At 43.9% G+C, this 22,610-nt stretch overlaps 1 protein-coding gene across 6 annotated transcripts in view; it reads left to right on the top strand.

Annotated features, from left to right (window-relative positions):
• The window catches only part of FRY (FRY microtubule binding protein), a 1,191,674-nt gene that overhangs the window by 1,126,253 nt on the left and 42,811 nt on the right, over positions 1-22,610 (top strand). For all 6 annotated transcript variants that reach the window (XM_069639765.1, XM_069639761.1, XM_069639760.1 and 3 more), the window contains one exon: positions 2,080-2,190. In XM_069639765.1, coding sequence (XP_069495866.1) covers positions 2,080-2,190 — 111 coding nt within the window. The remainder of the gene's footprint in view (positions 1-2,079; positions 2,191-22,610) is intronic.

The following is a 22,610-nucleotide window of genomic DNA, read 5'->3' as shown; positions in this document are numbered from 1 at the left end:
AAGAGTGGCTGAGCAGGTTTTAACTCCTGTGGAGGTAGATGTCAGGCAGAATTCAGTTTCATTAAGCCAGGTTTCAGCTAAATGTCACTTTTTGTCCCCCAGTTTAAGTCTATTACGATTTTTACATACACATTAAATAATTACTTCCTTCAAGTCATTTCAGAGTATAGTTTTACATTGTATCCACCTCTTAGCAAGTCTTTCCTTGGTCTGGTTTTGTTTCATTTGTTCAGTTTTACACAAAAGTCTGGTGGTTTTAAAACGCCGGCTTTCTGATAGTGGTGAGTACTGGTAATGCAACCATTTTTGGGATTTAAGAAAATGAATTCCCCACAGTTCTAGGTTGCCTTTGGCAATCAGCATTGCCATTCCCAATGGTTTCAGGCTACTGTGTGGGTAGCCCAATGGTGGTTTTAAGCAGTGCCCTCCTGTGCTCACAACATAGGCAAAAATGGGTGGCAGCCTATTCTTCATGCATTTCCCTGTGCATTTTCTGGGAAGTTCTGGCCATCATGATGTTTTCCATGCCAGTACTGCACAGTTTTCCTATTCTGGCGTAGATGTGGGCTTTTTGGCCATCTTGGATTTTCTAAGCCCACAGCACCAAATGTTGCAGCATGATAGCTCAAACGTGGGTCAGGACACCCAACAAAGATTATCATTTAAGAAGGATTTCCAAAATCAGCCCTTGGTGGGAATTTTTAGCATAAGCTGAAGATCTGCAAAGTTCAAAGGCTCTGTTCGGAAGGATGATGGCTGCAGTGAGGTAGCCAAGGAGAGAGCTGGTCAAACCACTGGTTGGTCCCGGGACACTTCGGATGGCTCAGAAGGTACGGATCCACGAGCAGGCAAGACTGGTTGTTTCACCTTTCCAGGTATCGAAGTGCTAAGGGTCTTCTGAGATCAGGCAGAGGAGCAGGGTTTCAAAAGGGCAATCAATGGAGTGGATGCTGGTCAACTGCAGGGGTCGTCCTTGGGTCATCAGCAGGCTGCTCTTCATCGTAGAAATCTTTGTTCCAACAATGATCTGATGACCAGCCCTCCTTTTATCCAACATTCAAATAGCTCACTGTTGTCCAATCATGGACAACCAATGGTGATCACATACGTCCAACAGATTTTTACGTGCCAGAGGATGTGGACTGGGACCAGACAGTCCCAGCACCCTCCTCTGGGTCACACAAACAAAGCACCATTGCCTGCGAAGCAGCAGCTTTCCCGGGGAAAGTGACTTCCATATAAGGCAGTTCTTGACCTAGGAAAGCAGGCAGAAGGCCAAAGAACAATATGACCAAAGAACAAGTATACATCTCATTGCATGGCCATTTCACTTTAGTAGCCATTCGCAGTAATTGCAAAAGTGCACAAGAAAAATATTATAAACAGTAAAAACCACACAGCTGCCACCAGCTGGTCTTATAGGCACATTCTCAAAGCAACCAAAATGTCATTATATAGAAACCTATAAGGATACAAAATATCCTAACTGCACTTCCCTGTAAGGTGATGTGTGCAACTGTAAAAATACAAGAATCCATAAAGAAAGACATAGGCTCTCATTACGGACAGTCTTAGGGACTTGCCAGCTTACCCATAAGAATGAGCAAAACAGGCAAGGTAATTAAAGCAGAAGGCTTTACTGAACTCCCAAAAGTCAGGACAGGGTTCAAAGCAAGCAAAATGATTGGGGTCCCATAAGAATCTACGATGGGAAAGGTTCAGAAGGAAAGTCTTTCCCAACAATCAAGTGGGGCAAGTTGCTCAACAACACAGTGATTGTTCTACCAACCCTCTTGGAATTTGCACATTTCGCTGTTATTGGTCATGTCATGACAGCACCTTGGTGCTCAATTGTTCTCAAAGAAAGAGAATGTTTATTTTTAGTTTTTGAATATGTGGCTGTTTGTTTGCATAATTGCTAGAAAGCATTGGCTCACTTGCAATATTATGTTTTACTTCCATCCCATTACTACCGCCTTCCTCATCCTCCACCCCCAAAAACTGTGAGTTAGACATTCAAAAATAGGTAAATGTATACATAATAATATGAACACTCTCCATTTTGCACCTTTCTTTCAGCAATTGGAACTGTGCCAGAGACTGTACAAGCTCCACTTCCAGCTACTGTTGCTTTTTCAGTCTTACTGTAAGCTTATTGGGCAGGTGCACGAAGTGAACTCCATGCCAGAGGTAGGTGCCATCAACACCAAACATTTGTTCAGTAATGCTTAAAAAGTCAACACACCAAGCTTTAGTGTGTGGTAGCTCCCTGGTATATGACTATTTCTGGTGCCAAAACAGTTGTATGTTTGTGCAATTCTACTCATTTCTCTGCATTCCTAACTGCAAAGTGTGCTGTGATTCGGCAGCGCTTCATAGTGTATTGTGTGATGGAGAACAACACAAATAAGGGTATACTTGATGTGTCGTTTGGTGGACACATAACCTATTAAGCACATACAAGTGTTCTGTCCCTAGCATAAAGTAACTTAACATTCACACTAGAAGTTATATATTAAAGAAGTACTCGAAACAGAAATCTGCTCTTACATGGCAAGTGTTATTACACTGTCAACAATGTGTTGGCCCTATTCACTCAACACAAAAGGTTGCTGCTTTCACAGTTTCTGCAGTTTGCGAAACAGGGCAGAAAATACATACATGCCCTGGTGGCCTTTGGCAATGTTATTCACAAGACCATGATTTGCACAGGACCATCAAACCTTTTGGATAGCACTTAACATTTTTCTCGCAAGGTCCTTCAGCATTTACTACAATTATGACTTCTTCCATCTTCTTGGGTCAAAATTTGCTTTGAGGCATTTGAGACAACCAGTGTTTCATTAATACTTTTTGAAGAATAGTTTTTCCTGTTGTGATTTTCTCCCATTAACAGCACTGATACTAATTTGTTAGTGTGTGTGTTTGGTTCAGAAACACTGACACTTTGACAGTTACAAATCTTTGACAGGGTTCTGCTGGGACTTACTCCCAAAGAGTGGAATGGTAGCATTAGCATGGTGAAATCTTCTAAAAGCACTGAGGAAAGGTTTTCTAGTTTTCGCAGAGAATGACGCATTTGGGTGTCTACCTGGTGAGAAAATATATTATGCTAACCCTGGAAGGTTGAAAGAATCAAGCTACAGAAAGATTACATTTACTTCCCTACATTTGATTTTTTTATTTAAAAAAGGATATTTTTTTTTTACAGTGCGTGGACCATTGGATGACAGTCTTTGGTTCTATCACTTTTTAAAACTATCAAAAACACGAATTCAATGTTTACTTGTGAATAAAATGTATTTCCATTACTACTGTGTTCCTGTTTGTGCAGCCATTTCAACTTTCATATTCATCTTCGCTTATATGGAGGCTGTATCATTTACTTCAGCAAACAGAAGCTGGGTTTAATCCAACAAGCATGTTAATACCCATTAATTGACAGAAAGTTGGCAGGTTGTGAGGCAACGTGCCACTTGTGGAATAAAGATTTTTAATTCTGAAGGTGTATACTATTCAGGCACTTTGCGTTCCAAGGTATCCAAATGTGAATCTGGTTATATGTCCCATAAAATGTATATGATGAATGTTATTTTTTTCTAATAGGTCAAATTTGGACGGTGTACATGAATTGGCCCAATTTCATGTGATATAAATGAATCAGGACCTTTGTTTTGCATGATTAGGTATCACAATTCAGGGGAGCATTTAAGAAAAGTCGATAAGAAAAATCAGAAAACAAAACCAAAGATGCCATAGTGTATCAGGTAGGAAAACCTGTTTCAAGAAGAGTTGTCAGAATTCAATAGGAGTGTTTCCTAGCATGGAAAACACAATAATGGGTAAACAACAAACCTTTCCTATGTAGGCCCTCAGGTTAAGACCAATGGAGACCAGTTCTGCGGATTTGGGTCAGATGGGAAGAGTGATCTTGTGCAAAACGGTCCTAAGAAGCAGTTTCTGCTGTTCCAGTGAAACCCACAAAAGACCCTTGATGAATATAAGCTCCAGGAATGAAGACATATATTAAGAGGCTTTGCAGCAGCACAGAGAGTCTGCACAATACCCTGGGACTGAAAAAGCAGTTTTACAGCAGTGGTTTTGCAGTTTCCAGAGGTGGTCGCTGTGCATGTTTGGCAACCACTTTAGGTTCCCGCTATGACACGCTCCTGTAGGAGTAATGAATATTCACAATTAAATGATTCCCAGGACAAGGGCCTACGCCTGAGAAGCTAAAAGATGGCAATGCTGTGGCCGGTGGTAGTCGGCCATGCAGGGTTGCCATGTCACCCTCAGTTTGAGGATGGAGTCTGCTTGAGAGGATGCCTGGGAAGAATGAATATCGAAGAAAAGCTTGTGGAGACACACCAAAGAAGAGCCAGTCATGGAAAAAGGACCGGGAGGTGAGGTTGATGGTGTGGATGCAGGATGACAGACAGCAGAGGCCCCTGGCGCTTTCCAGACATTGGAGATGGAACAAAGGACCTTTCCCGATGCATTACAATGAACTCTCTGGACTGTTAAACACAAAGAGTCTTCAGTGTCCTGACAGCGAAGGGGCACCTGCTTCTGGATCCGGCAATGCAGGCATATCCAGTACCTTCTGGGAGACTAGGCCTTCAAGCAGAAGCTGTGATCCATCCCACAGGATAATGGGAAAGGTGTGCTGCAGTAGTAGTTTCCTTCTGGCCTCTAAGATGCAGTGGAGCATTGCACGATGCAGGTGCAGAGCTTCAGTCCTTCCTCGAGCAAGAGGCCTTCCAGGAACGCAGGTACAGAATTTCAGAAGTAGACCAGGTGAGTGGGTAAGCAGGTCTGCGTTTATCCCCCTCTTGAGTCAGTAAGTGAACACTGCACCCTTCACACACAAGAATGATTCGAAGAAGGATGGTCAAGCAATTGCAGCCCATCCCTCCAAGCACACCCATGCAGTCTGGAAGGTTCTCCCACAAATAGGAACAAATCCACACTATCCCAGACAGGCATTTGAATATACTAGTCAGAGCTGGTTTCAAGTTGACTAGAGCCCCAAGTCCTGGGATACATGCACCCAGTGGTGAAAGGTGGGCACTTCCTCTTATAAACATAGAGGGACACAAGCTGTGATCTCTCAGGTCTTCAACCCAAACAAAGGCTCCTCCAGCCCGGAAAACTTAGAAAGAAAAACGCAGCTAGTGCTTATTTTTTTTTTTTAAAAAAATAGCACTTACCGAGATGCAGCTGCAGCTTTTCTGCCTGTAGTCCTCCGAGTCCCGGCACCAATGAAGGAAAAGCCACCCAGTGGTAGCTTTTGTTTACTACAGCTGGCTGGCTTTTCCTTCATTAGTGCCACAAAAGCAAAAGCAAACACAGGCGGGCATCCATTTCATAAAATGGATGCGCCCATGTGCTTGCTTTTGCACATTTTTGAGCTTGAATTGGTCAAAATTTTACATAGGGACTTCGAAAAAAAAATGCCAATCGTTTATTTTAAATATTGCCTATCTATTTTTGAAATAAATAATTTTGGGCGAAGCATTCCTTTAATGTATTTTCCAAGCTTTAAAGGTGGTTGTGAAGTTGTATTCCCATAGAAGCAAAGGCTAGAGTTCAAGCCTTTTTGGGGAATCAGAATAAGGCGCACACAACCATTCATTAGTGTAGTTTTCCCACAGAAAAGATTTACCTTCTTTTGTTTCAGCATGAAGGGTTCTGTGATGGTCTTTGCAGCGTTGTCTTCTCTTAATTAAGGACACGTGATCAGTCTTTGAACAATTATAGTCTTCGGTTATTAGAACAATGTGTTTAATAGAGTTGGCTTCCTACGCGAGTAAGAAGACTTAATTTATATGCATGTGTTACAGTCCCATTGTTCAAGGGATTTTGAATACAGCGGTGCACTTCTACTTGCTGAAAGTCTCACGTGAGTGGCAAAGGAGCTGGTTACTATTACCAGCAAGGCTTGCGCAATGATTTAGAACACTGTGTTTCACTTACTGGTTTCTGAAGCATTTGCTCTGCAGGTCTCGCTGCTTCCCTGACTTCAACTACGACTTCTAGTGCTTCTGGCTCGCTGGGAACCCACACCCTTCTCCTGAACAGGGGTCTCCGGTCCGGCCACACATCCTGGGAGTTTTCTCTGCTTCCAAGACCCTTAACTTAATGAGTGCTTCTTGCCTCAGTATTCGAAACGCCAGCAGCTCGGCAACCACAGCAATCGGGCTCACATGTGGAAAACTGTTTCTCCAGCATGTCTTCTCCTGTGCAGCCTCTGCACTGCAGAGTTTATGAGGACATGACTATCTCAAAACACACAGGTGAAATCTTCCGTCTCCTCATTCTGCCGTCACATCTGTTCTCCTACTTCTGCTTGTTTTGCCAATCGTGTCTTCCTTCTGCTTCCACTGCCACAGCCTGCACTCAAGCCAACGCTGCAGCTCTTTCCACTCTTTCCTCCTTTCTCTCCCTGAGGGGACCTTTTATGCCTCTCAGGTTAAATAATAACTCAGATGTGGGCTGTTAGCCTTAATTGCCTGACTACTACAATGGCTACTAGGCATAATTGCCTGACTACTACATCTGCATGCCTCTGCAGCCCTCTTCCTTGTTTCAGTCCTTCTAGGACTCAGAAACTCATAGTTTCTTTCCACAAAGTTAGGTTTTGGCATATTTGAATCTTTTCGAGGGGTGTATTTAATTCCCCTAAAGTTATTGAGAGGGGCTATGAAGAGTAGCCTTTCCAGAGGATAGTTTATTGAACACAACATTTTCATATTCCTTCATATAGTGTATCCTTAGGTACCAAGGGTATTCCTTCATATAGTGTACACTATAGGGTACCAAGTGTTTGAGGAAGGTGTTTAGTTTGGGATATCAAAAAGATCTTTCTTTTGGTAAAGTCTGCTCAGATCTTACAGCATTAAGGTCTGCGACTCGAGATCTAACGTTGGAGTTAGGGACATTAAAATGGCAATAAGCCATTAACTCTTTAGGTACCTTGGGCAGTTTTTCTATTCCAGAGGAAAAATACAGTCTCTCCTCCGACAGAATCTCCTCACCACCCTGGGCCCTATCTCTTCCCAGATGATCCTCCTGCAGTACACCACCCCCCAGGGTTAGGATCAGGAAGCGTCTACCTTCCGCTGGCCACCTGGGAGGAGACTTTAGGCAGGGTTTCAGTGATGGATGCTGCCACCAAAAGACCTGACCTCCGGGTCCAGATTCCTGTTCCTCTCCAACTTCTGCTTCTCACGCATTCTTAGCAGGTCCACCAGTTTCCCAGTCCCAGACTGGATCATGACATAAATCTCAACAAACCCATGAGTCAGAGGGAGAAAATGAAACTTCTCTTCCTTTTGTGTAAGTGATAGGGGTTTCCTAAATTCTTAGTTTCATTTGCACCACATGAAAAATCCATTCATTAAACCATAGGAGTTAATTACGAAAACCACAGATGTAGGAAGATAAAGTATTACTGCCACTTATACTTAACTATTTGTTCCCAGAATAGTAACATCAAGAATGGTTAAGAGATATTTCTCAATTTGACCATTTACACAAATTATTTTCCCCTGGGGTACAACAGGAACTCGATAACTGGTTCTATCTCCAGTAAAAAACATGTTATTAGGATTCTTTCTTACCCTTTTCATATTAATCTTCCCCTTTAGGAGAGGTTTTTATGGGCTCTCTGTGAGCATCTTACTGGGTTGGATATAGAGGACACTCGCATAAAATGGTTCAGCCCTTGCTTCCTTGCCTTGCCCACCCTGAATGGAATCCTTTAACAATGATGTGGTGGGAAGATCAATTCTATTCAAGGGGAAACACATCGCCTGATGACCATGCTCCCCACAAGAGAAACATAATTTCTGATACAAGGGCAGAGATGGGAGAAGAACAGATGGTATATCTTCCTCATATATTCCCGGTTTTAGGGTTTCATAACAGACGGAAAGCCCAAAATCCTGCCATGAGAGAACCAATTCCTCTTCATTTTCGTCTGTCAAGGAAGTTGTACAGTTCTTTTTCTGACGTTGGAACGCTTTGAATGGAATCTACATGGCTTAGACAGATGAACACAACACACCGTTAATGGCTCAACTTTCTAGACTGAAGCCTGCTCAAAACACCACGTCAGGAGGAAATATGTATAAATACTACACTTTGCTTTTGTTCTCCTTATATCCAAGCAGTCACAGACTGACAATAATATTGAAGAAGTATTTTGTCATACACATGGAACTGTATCCCGGAGCTCTTCAGCCACAGTTGAAACTGCTGTGGTTGTTTGAGTGTAAACTAAAGGGCAGGAATCACTGTATACAGACAGCAATGAGTATATTTACGAACTGGCTAGGTTGCAGCCTCCTTCTACTCGATCATGGATCTGAAAGGATCCTATAGTGAAACCGTAATGTCACTGGACCACATTGCAGAATTTGGAAGCATGCCATATTTAATCTTCATAATTCACGGTTACCCTCTCAAAATGTTTGCGCTCATCATTATGGACATCTTACATATTTGTAGCATATCCGTACTTCTGGAGCCTACTCTAGTACAAGGTTTCAGTGTTGACCCTATCCACGTAATGTGACCATGCGTAGCTCTTTAATAACACCATGCAACCATTACAAGTGGACATTTTCAAACATAAATGCAAGGTATGGGTTCCTCTCTGGTATAAGCATACATTCTGGCAAGTAACATCTTTGTTTGGGTGAATCTTAAATTAACTCTGACTGCTAGCGCCCCCAGAAGGCATGTCTACAACTTCAAGTAGATCCGTTTCTTTGCTCTAAAGAAAGTGCACAGGGGTGGCTCGAGTCTGTGCCTCTTTGGGAGCACCTGATAGGGTCGGAGATGTCAGTGCCATGGTCTTGCTCTCCTGCTGATTAATGTACAAGTGGGCTTAGGCCACACACTGCAGTGCACTGGCATACTGGGCTTCTTTGATGTATTTGGTAATACAATATATTTGTATTCTTATTGCTCTTTTCATGATGGCTTTGGGTAGATTCTTGGCCCCATTCCTTCATATTTGTTTTTTGGCTTGCAGGTAAGGACTTTGTGTCTACCCTGGGTCCTTCCTGCTCCCCAATAATCTCACTTCGAATGGGGCAGATGCTAAGGACACATGTGGAAGATAGCTTTCATGCACAGAGGGGGTATCATTCTGATTCCTGCATATTGATGACACCAGCTTCTTATGCCTGTTTGTCTGGCTCCAGCAAAAGCAGGCTCAATCTTTTGGGATCAACGAACCAATACCAGCTCTAATGTTTATGAAGGAGTCTAGCATTGCAGAGCTCTGCTGTGCTTATGTCTGGCACATCACATGTGAAGTGAAAAGTGTACAAACCTAGGTGGTCCTGGGTTCCTGTGCCTTTCACAGCAAAGATTCAATTTTCTCTTGATTTGTCTCTCACTGCCACGTGGGGAGAAGGATCAGACTCACTGGGAGAAATGCAATGGCATGGAGGCATGATTATTCGCAGTCCTCCCACCAATTCTATGGGTGTGATCAGAAGGATCCCGTACAAATTGCATGATTCTTACGGTCCTATGTGAAGACCCTTTTTTCAACTGTGACAATTCTCTAGATGTCACTTCTTCCCAGTGGGAGTCAATTCCCATGAGGCCAGGGGATGTGAGGCTGCTACCTAACAGTCCCCCTCCCAAACAGTTTATCATTACCACATCAACAACCCCTTCCTAGTACCTCCATCTGTTATAGATGCAGTTCCCCTATTTTGATTGAAACAAAGAAGATGACTGACAAAATACCAAGTACTGACCAGGGAACTGAGACGAGGTGGAACCCATGAACAATGAAAAACTGTGACCAAAAGGAACCACAGCAGTGTAGACATCCGCAGAGCCATGGTTCCTCATTTACCATAAAAAGTAAGGAAGGACTAAGAGACATGGAGACGCAGCCAAACAGAATGCAAGACCATGAAGCCCGGGAAGTTGGTAGAAGATGCAGAGCCGAACACGGAGGAGCAGAGAGCAGTCCGCTCCCTGATTCATGAAAGCCAGCAATCTTTTTCCCACGACGTCTGGACAGAGAATTGGCAAACAGGGACCCGAAGGCGGGAAGCAGAGCAGAAGCCTCCTGTGTCAGCCCAAAGCAACAGGTCTACAAGGAGAAAGAACCCGAATGCGGAGCTGCCTACACACACAAGATATGGAGTAAAGGACCTCAGGAAGAACCGCCGTGCACCCGGAGAAAACCAAAGGTAACAAGTACTGCACAGGGACTGGTGGGGGCTGGAAGCCACATGGGAACAAGCCCCTGTACCAAAATAACAAGGGGGAATATCTTCCTCATCAGAGTACTTGGCAGGAGAGTGAACCAAGTCTTCCAAATTATGAGGACAACGAAATACGGGTCTGGGACCTGCACCCAAACAAGGAGAAAGATACAAGTCATCTTCCTCATGGTTGTACTTGGCAAGCAATGAAACCAAGTGGGCTATACTGGGGAAACCTGGGTAAAGGATCATACCTGTATATGCACTGTTGAGAAAGAAGGAAAACCGTGATACCAAGAGAAGGGAGTCATTCTCCTGGTAGTGCGACATCCAGAGGGAAAAGCCAAGAAGCCTGGGAAAGGGAGTCATTCCCCCAGATTGGAGAAAAGCCACAGTCAAGATAAGGGAGTCATATTCTAGACAATTGAGTAGGGCATTGTGAGGCCTTGGGAAGGGAGTCATTCCCCTGGAATGAAGAAATAGTGAACATTCTGATACAGAATGTTATAGGATTGCCAGTCCTTTTGTTTGTGAAGTATTGAGACCAGGGCAAGGGAGTCATTCACCCCGGTTAAGAACATAAAACCGGAACTGTGCCACCCACTCCAGGAGAAGGGAGTCATTTTCCTGAACCAAGAACATTGACACAACCATCTAGCTTAGTGATAAGTGTAAGTGACAGAATTAGAGCTTTTGACACACAACAGTGGCCTCTTTAGTTTACAAGGACATTCTGACAGACCCCATTTGTATTTTAGTTGAGGCAGGAAAAAACCCTCATAGAGATTAGGAAAGTTAGGTTTTCTCTTTATTTTTAAGCTAATATGTCTATAGCAATCCCCATGCCACCTGTGTGTCAGTCTCCTCCTTCTGCACCCTTGCCCAACAAACTGGTATACCACACTTTCATACACTGGGTTTGCCATCTTGTATCAGAATCTGCAACACTACCACTGGAAAGTAGGATTAAGGAGGCCAGCTATGCTGATACCAACAAATGACAAGCACCGTGTGCTTACTTTGTAAAGCACTACTGTCATCTCCAGAAGTATTCTAATACGACTCGATAACGGAGGACCTGCTTCTTGCATGCACATCAATGAACAACAGACCAAGTCCCACCCACATTTGAGAATACCCTCCATCTCAGCAGAGCTTCCAGTACGCATGGGTTTAAAAGTGGGTGTTTTATATGGCCTGTTGTCATATGTCCTGTTTGACATATATATGAGCAAGAAGTGTGGCATCTAGGATGCCATTTGCAGCTGGTCAAGTGGGACCTTCATCATGGGTGCCTCAATATGTGGTTTGTGATGTATAAAATGCTTGTGGGTACATTGTGTGGGAAAGTTGCACATGCGTCAATTGGCCGATCAAGACTAAGGCTGGACCAGTGCATTGTAATAAATAGCATATCTTTTAACTTACTAGTAGAATAATTAAGTACACTTATATTTTGTTTTTAATGGTTGCCATGACCTTATTGCTGTTGAAGTAACCAAACTACAATTGGGAACAAGCTGCTACTGGGGAGGGCCTGTAAACCGGTCCATTGCCATGCTATCATTGGAGGTGTAGTTAAGGGAGACAACCTCATCTCCCCAAAAAAGGTATAACTTGTAATGCAGTATAGCTGGCACGAGCTGTGTTTGGTCGGTGTGGTGAGGCTTGCCGTCTATGTACCAGTTCTAGGCTCAGGAACGCAGAGCCATTTGGCTAGCTCAAGGTCATTGAGCACAATGAGTGTGATGAACTTGGATTTAATATGACCACATAGCACCACAGGCTAATACACGGCAAGTTGAAGCAAAGAATGGTAAGTGGAGCAGCACCCCCATGTCATGTATTGTACCTATGCTGCCAGCGACATTAATCGGTTGGAGAACCACTATTGGGACCATAGGTGGACTGGAGGGGCGGCTCACTAAAGTGCTCATTGTAGGGCTGCGCTGGTGTAACTTGGGCCTCTGCAGTGGATAAACCTGGCTTCCATTGCAGCTGGACGCATGCTGCAGTGTGTGCATTACAACTTAGTGACGAGAATGTGGGCTACATCAGATCTAGAGTCGGAATGATCACCAGAGCAAGGACTCTAATGCTTGACATGCGGCCAATGACAGGGTCCCATGCAAATGGATGGGAACACTGCTGAGACATCCAGTATCTGTTGGTGCATGGGACTGTTCTTGTGACATACAGTGCTAGTGATCTACTTGTTGGGAAGCATGAGGTGGTGCAGTGTTGTAGGTAGCTTGATCATATCATATGTGATATGTTGAATGTTTTTGTTATTTCAGAGTAACTGGATGGTTGTTCTTTCGTCCAGAGTAATAAACATGTATAAGTGTGAAATCATATCTTTTGGGGGGGGGGGGGGAAGTATGTGAATAGACACAAGGGAGAAGTGTAGCATCTAGAATGTTGTTTGTGTCTGTTCCAGTGGAACCTTCAAGTTGAGTGTGATGTCATGGGGCTTGTGACGTAAGGAATGCTTGGGGCAGGTCTACAGAAGATATTTGGAAGTTGGCTGGCTTAGACGAAGGATCAACTGATGTGTTTTATTACATGATGTAACATGTAACTTTCTAGTAGAAGAATGAAGCTCCTTCATCTTTTGTAACTTATCTCAGTGCCTTTAATGCTGACTGAGTGCCCATGCTATAGGCACTTTATGCCACCTACCTCACGCTTTCAAGCGCTGTAAAATGTGTGTTGATATTATCTGCGTTATTTCAGTGCACTCAATTTGTTGACCTTGGAATGAGGGTTTGATTTGGCCCAATCTGGATTAAAACCTTTGACTTGCAGGCTGGACATAGATGCCCGAGGTGAGTGCTTAGCTAGTTGATTTATCACACCTGCATCTTAATAGAAAATGAAAACTTGATTAGAGAAGTGGGAAAATGGAAGGATGGATCTTGAGAAGGACACTCCAGACAGCACTGAGAATCAGTGGTGTGGCAGCTTCTGCGCACCACAGTCGCGAATGCCTACATTCCAGTGCTGGGATCAGTAGTTTTGTTGGATTGGTAAGTGAATGTTCCTTGCTCTTAATGCATGTCTAACTTATGGTACACCGGATGTGCTGTCACGCTGCAACTCGAAGAAACTGCACCCTCCACGAAACATCCGGCAGTGGCCTAATTCTTCCCACATGTGGTGCTAGCAGCATTCAGATGGTGCCTAGCTTGATGCTGTCCTCATGTATTCCCTGTTCCATTTTCCATAAGTCCCTTTGGCCTCCTACTTGTTTATTCACTTCGTCCATCCTGGAGTCTGGTTCTTCCTGCCCCCTTCAAAATATTAAACTCTTCAGAACGCCAGGATCTCTTGACTTTCTTCATGAATCTCCTAGGACTTTTGGAATCCACATCAACCTTGGATTGTTTTTTTTTCCAGCATACACCGCTTTTCCCCCATGTTTTGTGGCACATTCCACTGGCTCCCTCTTTGCCCAGGTTTTTGTCCACATTACTAAGGCTTGTAAGGGGGCAGCCGGCCAGGATTGGCCCTACCTCTTCATACATCACCTCTGTTCAAGACGACGAGAGAGTAAGGCACCACAGGACCCAATTTCCCAGGTGAGCCCATAGGACAAGGATGGTAAACGTGAGGCATGCATTCAAATGCAATGATCCAAAACAATGCAGAGCTTTGTTGGCATTCAGGTAAGTGGAAGCATACATGAAAATGCACTGTAAACCAGTAGAGAAGGAAATGGAGGAGAAATATGCTACAGCCCACAAGATGCTGTTGACCTAAATTACCTTGTGTGTTCGAAATGGACCATGGAGCGGATAGGTTAAGTTTACTGTAGCCCATGTATTACAATTGATGTAAAAATGAACCACGTTTTTGTCCCTGAAGATACTGCCTTTTTATAATGTCAACTTCTGAAAAGATGGCAACTGCTCTAGATGTCTCAATCCTTTCAAAGCCATCATTATAGATCATCATAGGTTTGTGCACAATAAAAAGCCAAAATGAGACAACCACAATAGTTTATATGTATGGATCTCCTGGTGGTTGTTACTATATAGTTAAAGACTAGCATTGGCTGTTTTTGATGGACTTTGAAAGGCCGTAAAATAATTTGAAAGTACCAATGTGTCTTTGGAATAGCAAAGTCAACCACTTGACATTGTGGCATATGATGTCACATTCCTGAAGACCAGAAGAATGAAAGACCCAGACGCCCGGGGAAGACCACATTATGGCAGCCCGAGATGGTATATGGTGTATCCCTCCTTTTGGACCTCAGTATGAGCCCTAGATTCTCGGATGTGTGCTCTCCCAGAACATGAACGTGGCTCACAAACCTCGACAAATCCAAATCAAACCGCACACCAATGCTTAGTCCAAGCAGGAGGGCACAGGCGCCACCACTCTGGTTGGGAACATCCTGCAACCTGCATTAAAGAGACTGAAGGGAGACATAGAGCAGTTAGGGAACCATTTTGGAGTAAGGCAGCCACCATGAAGGGACCACCAGACTTCAAGATGACGGTCTGGGTATTTATGCACTTGACCCATAGGGCACTGAGCCGAACAGTCTCAATTAAAGACATGGCTACATTGGGAGTGGGAGAGGGCCCACTGACATAGAACAATCCCAGGAACCAACCTGAGATGCAGAAGGTTAGCTTACTTCAATACTCAATTAGCCTGGGGCTGGATATTAAAATAGGCCAAATGCTGTAATTAGTGTGTGAGTTGGGAGTAAGTTAGAGAGAGCAAGGCAGAGTGGGGCAAGGAACAGGGAGAGAGCGTGAGGTGGGCGAGAGCAAGAGGAAAGAGGAGAACTTTCGGTTCCATGTGTTAAAATCGCAGCAAAAATGACTGTGGACACAAAATATCACGGCAAAAAGGACGAAGATATGCTCAACCTTCAGCACTCCCCTAATACCTCTACACATAGCATCCCACCAGAGGCAAACAACAAATTTCACTTCTCTAAAACATCCCCACTAGAAGTAGAAAAAATCATTCTTTCACTCAAACCATCTAACTGCAAGGGCGATACTTGCCCAGCACAGTTAATAAAAGACGCTGCCAGAGACCTCTCATCATTTATTTCTAAATCAATGCCTCCTTCACATCAGGCACGATCCCAGCCAATTTAAAACATTCCTGGGTGCTCCCACTTCTCAAAAAACAGACCTTAGACCCACTTATCCCAACCAACTATCGCCCCATTACCACTGCGCCATTCCTCCTCAAAATATTGGACAAAGCCGCCTATATTCAGATACAAAAACACCTTGACTTGTATAAGCTCCTAGGAGCAAGACAATCTGGTTTCCGTCCACTTCATGGAACGGAAACCGCCTTAATTGATTTAAAGACGCAGGTCGATGAGCTGAGGGATGGAGGAGGAACAGCACTCTTGCTCCTACTTGATCTCTCAGCAGCATTCGACTTGGTCGATCACAAGGTACTCTGCAAACACCTGGACTCTGCTGCCCATTTCTCTCCTGAGGCCATCAAGTGGCTAGAATCTTTCCTCAGCGAAAGAACAATGAGAGTTTTTTCCCCTTCGGCCGCAGCTGACCCTACCCCTATATCCCCAGGGTTCCTGTGTCTCGCCTACCCTATACAATATCTTCACCAAACCCTTGTTCGATGATCTGGACCTTCTGGGTATCACCTACACTAGCTATGCAGATGATACACAGATTCTCCTCCCGCTTTCTGGGGATCATAGGAAGGACTCGGAATTGGTGAACAGGGTATATCTCGTTGTTCAAGCATGGATGGCCACACATGGCCTGTGCTTGAATGACGACAAGACGGAGTTGATAATCCTGGGAACACATATGAACACCAAAAAATTAGGTCAGGAATTCTCCTCCTTCAACATTGATGGAAATCCTATCAGGGTCTCCAAGGAAGTAAAAACCCTCGGTTTCTACCTGGATTCCACACTATCATTCGACAAACAACTAAAATCCCTGGCCTCCACCACGGCCTACACCTGCAAACTGATAAGAGCAGGCAAGCCTTTCCTCTCTAATGACAGTTGCATGATCTTGGCTAGAGCACTTATCCTCTCCAGGATCGACTACTGTAATGCCCTTTACAGTGGCGCCAACAAATCTATCATCGAGAAACTTCAAACGCTCCAAAACAATGCTTTGCGAGCAGCGCTTGGCATAAATAAAAGAGCACACATTTCCACCATTAGACGTCAACACAAATGGCTAAATACAAACCACAAAATTCAATTAAAAATGATCTCCTTGACACATAAAGCTCTTAACAACGCCGCCCCAAGCTACCTCACGAACAAAATACAAAAAAAAACCTCCATCATACCTATTAGAGCTACCAACACTAACTGTCTGGTAGTACCTAGATTTAAACTAACCACGGTCGGTGGGAATAGATTCCCTGTGAAGGCGGCTAAAACCTGGAATCTATTACCCAACAATTTAAGAGCAGATCAGCCGTACCCACTATTCAGAAGGAATGCTATCCAATATCTTATCTCCAACGACCACTAGATATAGGTTTATAGTATTCCCAGACCTGACACTGGTCCCTCTCCTCTGTCTCACGATATGTTATGCGTACCATCTTCTATGTAACTCATCGACCTGCACGATGATGGTCCTGCACATTTGTATACTATTACTGTATCTTGTATAATATGTATAACTTGTATAATATCTATAATATCCATTACTGTATCTTGTATAATATGTATAACTTTTACTGTATCCTGTATAATCTGTAACGATGTAAGCTTCGCATTATCCTACCTGCTGCGCCCTTCTACCTATGGGTCTGGAGCGCATTAGAAATAAAACAAACAAACAAACAAACGTGGTTTTGCCGCCGCAATCCATGGAAAGAATGCGGGTGACAGCCCTGCAACCCCTGGACCCATTATACAATTAAAGGGTAGCGGGGGACTCCCCTGCAACTCCCACTCCCCTTGAATGGTGTAATGGGGTACACCTACAACGGGTCAAACCACAGCATTGTTGCTGCAATTATTTGTACAGGCGACATTTTTGCCGCGATTTTATCACTGCATACCGAACATTCAGAGAAGGGAGTATGCCACAAGCAGGGAAAAGGAGACCAAGATAGGAAAGCATCATAAGAGAGGAGGTGTAGTGAAGGATGAGAGAAAGTGCAATCAGGTGAAGGTGGGAAAGATCCAGAGGTGGACAGTAAACCCAGAGTGGAGCAAAGTCCAGAGATCCAAGTGCTAGGACCACCCCTGAACAAGAAACCAGGACAGTCTAGCTGTGAGCCACAGTCCAGCTCTGGTGGAACTGGTAGGTCGATCACCTTTACTAAAGAACACCTACCAGCCACAGAAGAGGATGAATAGCAAAAGACTGCCTTTGGCAGGGGCAGCAGCTATAATGAGGCCAGCTTGAAACACTAACAGAGACACATGTAAGAAATCGGCGGCCACCAGACAACCATCTGCATCATTCTCAAGCGCAGCGGAATAGCCAATGAAACTGAGAATTACTTTGGTTTGTGGACTTTATTTCTACAAACATTTATCGAACACTTAACTCAGAGTAACGGGACCGGCCCCTGGCATTGGGAATCTCTACTGCACTGATTAGTTCTCTTAACCTCACTATGTTTCCAGAGCATTCAACCTTGGTTATCGCTTTTGCTCCTAACCTATGGCACAGCACAAATAATCCCCTCTTGCTCTTACACCATTGCCTCTGAAGTCCTCTTTGGATCGCTTATTCCATAACAGGCAGCTGTTCAAAGTTTGTTTAATATGTCTGCTCTGGTGGCTGATGATTTATGATAATCGGGCTCATTGTGTTTCTTTAATTTTATATTCAACTTTGTACAACTCTAAAATTGCTAATTAAATGGACGTTACTGGTGATTTTACCCAAACAATTGAGCTAAACTACTTTTTTGTTTTTATGATGGACATTAATTGTACAACGGAACCAGGTGTTAAAAACTGGGACATCTAAAGTGTCTGTTTAAATCTAAACCTAAATGAGAAGCATCCTCTGTGTCTGGGTGATGATCAGGTATGATATGCCAGTCTCAAACACAATTCTGTAAAAGAAAATTCATAAAAAGAATACCTCTTAGTAATAAAAAATACAAACTGGTGTTTTTTCATGAATACAATCTGGCCAATGCAGATCATATATCCAGATGCGGAGAGAGGGAGAGGCCCATGAACTGATGATGTCCTAATTAGGGCTGGCTCATTGCACAACCTAGTCTGAGCCAAAAGTAATGGTATGGAATGTATAGAGTGTAGAGAGGACAGAATGACATTGACAAATACATACAGGTTCACTTCAGTCTTCGCCTGTGTTCCACCAGTCTCCTCACTCTAGGATTGTTCACTTGTTAGAAATACTTGCCCGTTACATCAAAGCATGTGTTGAGATTTTTCTATTGGCTTGACATACTGACGCACTTTGATGTAAAGTAAAGAGTGCCAGCTGTTTTCCTTTCTCTTTGATATGCGTCTCACATTCAACAGGTGGCATTGGGAGAGATTTGTAAAGCCTTACTTTGAGTGTAGCTTGTAGGTTGGAAGATGTGTATCTGACTGGCTTTTCTTGTCTGCATTTGTTTTTTCTTTTAGTTTTGTAGTTCATGGAAAACTTTGCTTGCATTTCTTTTTAAGATTGAGGGGATTTATTGTAAGAATATGTGTTATTTTAACGTTTCATTGGAAAAGTAGAATAAGCAATGTCATAACATATTGGTTTAGTTGATAAATGCTTCTAGTAAGAATTACACATGTATTTGTTGTGTGGGAAATGCACACAGAGGCACAACATTCAAAACAATACCTATGCTATCTTTATAACATGGTTGTGCCATTGCATGTATGTCCCACACAACAAACGCCTTTTTCTCTCTTATCATAAACATTGAAACCTTTTAACCTATGTTGTTAAATGGTAACCCCGTCCCACATGGGGGTGTAGTCATTGTTATGTTAATAGACTTTTATACTGCACCAAATCACCACTGTACTAGTTTGAGTGCCCTATGCTTGTCTGTGGAGTGGCACACAGTGCCTCAGATAGGGGCATCCATACTTTCAACTACTGGAGGAATGAAACCAAGCAGTGCATGCAGAGCTTCGTAAACTGTCTCGTAAAATCTTTTGAAGAAAATAGTATGCTTAAGCATTCTTTAGCTGTTTCACATTATTTCCAGGTGCCCTGTGGTGTTCACTTAAGCTCAGAGAGGGCTTGGATACATGTGAATGTGCCCCACTCGGCAGGTGCTTATCTGTACTGGTTTAATCTTTGCAGTATGGGATTTGTAGACTGGCTGAGTTGGAGAGAGGTCTTTCTAGCCATGATTGGTGGGAGAGCTTACTGACATGAATCACCCCATTGTGGCTACTCCCTCACTTATCTGCCATAATCTCATTTCTTGGCAAACCACCTCTGCTCCACCTTGTACTCTAGCACTATTTAGTTCCTGACTCGTTTCTTTTTCCCCTTCGTTGCTTTTTATGTGGTCCTACTTTCTCCCATCCCCAACACTGGTCCCCTAGGTGTGTTGCATACCTGCGGCACAGCCTTTCCTGACTCCTCACTCATTGCCCACTCTGCCACAGCCTGCTTGACCATCTCCTGGTCTATCACCCCTCCTCTAGCTGATCTCTTATTCCTTGTTTCGTCCCACCATCAGATGACTCTCCACCTCCTTGCATCTATTCGTTCTCAATACCCAGTTACGTTCCCCACCTCCTCCTGATAATTCTCTTTCTGCAGCATTAGCTCTTTGATACATTCACATGCTGTTTCAATAATCTCGGTCGTCAAGCTGGGTATCCTCTGTAACATTAAAAGCTGTTTTCATTGGAATTTGAAACTGCAGTCACTTTAGTATTCTCTTAGAGTAGTTTCAGGTCATCTTGCCCCACAGCCAATGGGCAGAGTCTCCTTTAGCTCCACCCTTGGAGACCATATTTAGATCTATTTACTGCACGTTCAAGTGATGGGAGTCCTAAAAGGTTCTCTACTTCATTCATAATTCAACATACTTTTTTCTAGGATTTTCAACTTCTTTTGAACATTTCTAGAAAGCTTAAGATGAGTACATTCCTATTTTGGTGGTTGAGAAAATAATACATCCCTGGTGCTGGTCTCTCCATTGGCCCATCTCTCCCTGCAAAACCCTCGGAGATTGAGTCTGAAGACAACATTTCTCAGGGTGAGGTCTCAACTCCTACTTCCACCGATTTAGTTTGACGACCTCTTTGCGGCAGATGGTGAACCGGACAATCAGGGATTCCCTGTCTTAAGAAATAGGGACATTCCATTCCATTATGTCCAAGGCCACCAACATGTTTGATTTAGTTTGTGAGGAACAGAGGAAAGAAGGTTTCCTGTTCCAGCACAGGGAATAGGCATGGAAAAGGGCTGTTTCTATTCCTGGCCGCAACAACATTTGGAAAGATGGCCTCTTAACATTAAGAACCCTGTTATGGCTCTGCGTCTGAAGTACAGGTTCGAAAATCAAATACAAATGCCTGCAAATCCAGCCCAGTCCGGATAATGTGGTCTCTGCTGCAGCTCACAAATGCTCAGCCAACCCTCCTTCTCCCTGTGCTGTAGCACTTGATAAGGAAGGCAGACAACTATACACTTTTTCAAAAAGTGCATTGAATCTACAGTGGCCGCTAGGATTAAGGCTACTAACTCTTTGGCAATTCTGTTTGTTTGTTTGTTTATTTATTTGGTAATGCGCTCCGAGCCCGTGGGCATCTGGGCGCAGCAGTACAAGAGGACTCGAAACTTAGTTACAAAGCCTGACACAGGCTGTTACAGAAAAACAGTAGTTGGTTACAGTAGGTGATACAATGCATATAAAATATCAAGTTTAAACGCAAAAAGAGCAGCATTATAACAGGTTGTGCTGTTACCACTAGGGTGAGGGACGTTGCATGTCGTTGTTGTGCAGCCATTTGAGAGCGTAGGATCTGAATCTTGTGTAGGGTAAAGGGCATCTAAGGTCGGGTGGGAGTGTGTTCCATGATTGTGCAGCTCTAACTGGGAAACTTGCACCGCCCGCTGTGGTAAGTTTGAATCTGGGGACTTCCAGTAGGAAGGTATTGGCAGATCTCGTCAGTCGGTTAGAGGGTCTCCAGTTGATTCTTTCCGCTAGGTAGGGGGGTGCTTGATTGTTGAGGCATTTAGAAGTGAGGGAAATAGTTTTAAGAAGGATTCTGTCCTTTATCTTTAGCCAATGGGCTTCAATCCGATGTTTGGAGATATGTTCTCTGCGTGGGATGTTCAGAGCTAGTCTAAGAGCGTTATTTTGCAATCTCTGGAGTTTGTCAGTGACCGACTTGTTGGCACCTGAGTATAGGGCGTTGCAATAGTCGAGTCTAGACATGACAAGGGCATTGGCCAAGGTGAGGCAGCTGGCACTGGACAGGAAGGGTCTGGCGGCACGGATGAGTTTACACGTGTAGGTGGTTGAGGAGGCGAGGGAATTCACTTGCTTTTTGAGGGTGAGAGCTGAGTCAAGGTAAAAACCCAACGTTTTGACCTCGCGCATAACCTTAATAGTATTGTTATCAATGTTAAATGAGGTGTAGTCCGGGGTGAGTTTGGATAGTTTGTGGTCTGAACCGAGGAGCAGGATTTCAGTTTTATCGTCGTTCAGGCAGAGGCCATGTGTGGCAATCCATGCTTGAATGAGGATGTAAATTTTGTTCACCAGAGCCAGGTCCACTTCGTAGTTGCCCGAAAGGGGTATGAGGATCTGGGTGTCATCTGCGTAATTAGTGTAGGTGACGCCCAGACTGTCCAACTTGTCGAACAATGGCTTGGTGAAGATTTTGTACATAGTGGGTGAGACACAGGAACCCTGTGGGACTCCACATGTGATTTGGATGGGGTCAGCACAGGTAGTGGAGGAGAACACTCTCATAGTCCGGTTGGCTAGAAAGGATTGGACCCAAGCTCTAGCGTCTCCTGTGAAGTTGGCAGCCAGCTTGAGGTGGTTGCATAAAGACTGCATGGTCCACCAGATCAAAAGCTGCTGACAAGTCCAGTAAGAGTAGCAACGCTGTTTTCCCATTATCCTTAAATTCCTCAATTTTGGTTTTGAGGTCTATCAGGGCAGTTTCCGTGCCATGGAGCGGGCGGAAGCCCGATTGGCGCGAGCCTAGTAGTTGATTAGCTTCTAGGTACTCTTGAATTTGGAGATAGGCTACTCTGTCGATAATTTTTAGTAGGAAGGGCACTGTGGTAATGGGCCTATAGTTAGTCGGGATAGAAGGATCGAGGGTTTGTTTTTTGAGAAGGGGGAGGACCCAGGATTCTTTTAAGTTGGCTGGCACTGTATTAGATTTGAAGGATGAGTTAATAAGCTTTGAGATGAAAGGGG

This window comes from Ambystoma mexicanum, chromosome 7q (genome assembly GCF_040938575.1).
Source record: "Ambystoma mexicanum isolate Mex_15411 chromosome 7q, UKY_AmexF1_1, whole genome shotgun sequence".
In the NCBI taxonomy this organism is placed as follows: domain Eukaryota; kingdom Metazoa; phylum Chordata; class Amphibia; order Caudata; family Ambystomatidae; genus Ambystoma; species Ambystoma mexicanum.
The sequence above is the reverse complement of the archived record's forward strand: the minus strand, read 5'-3'. Positions and strand labels throughout refer to the sequence as shown.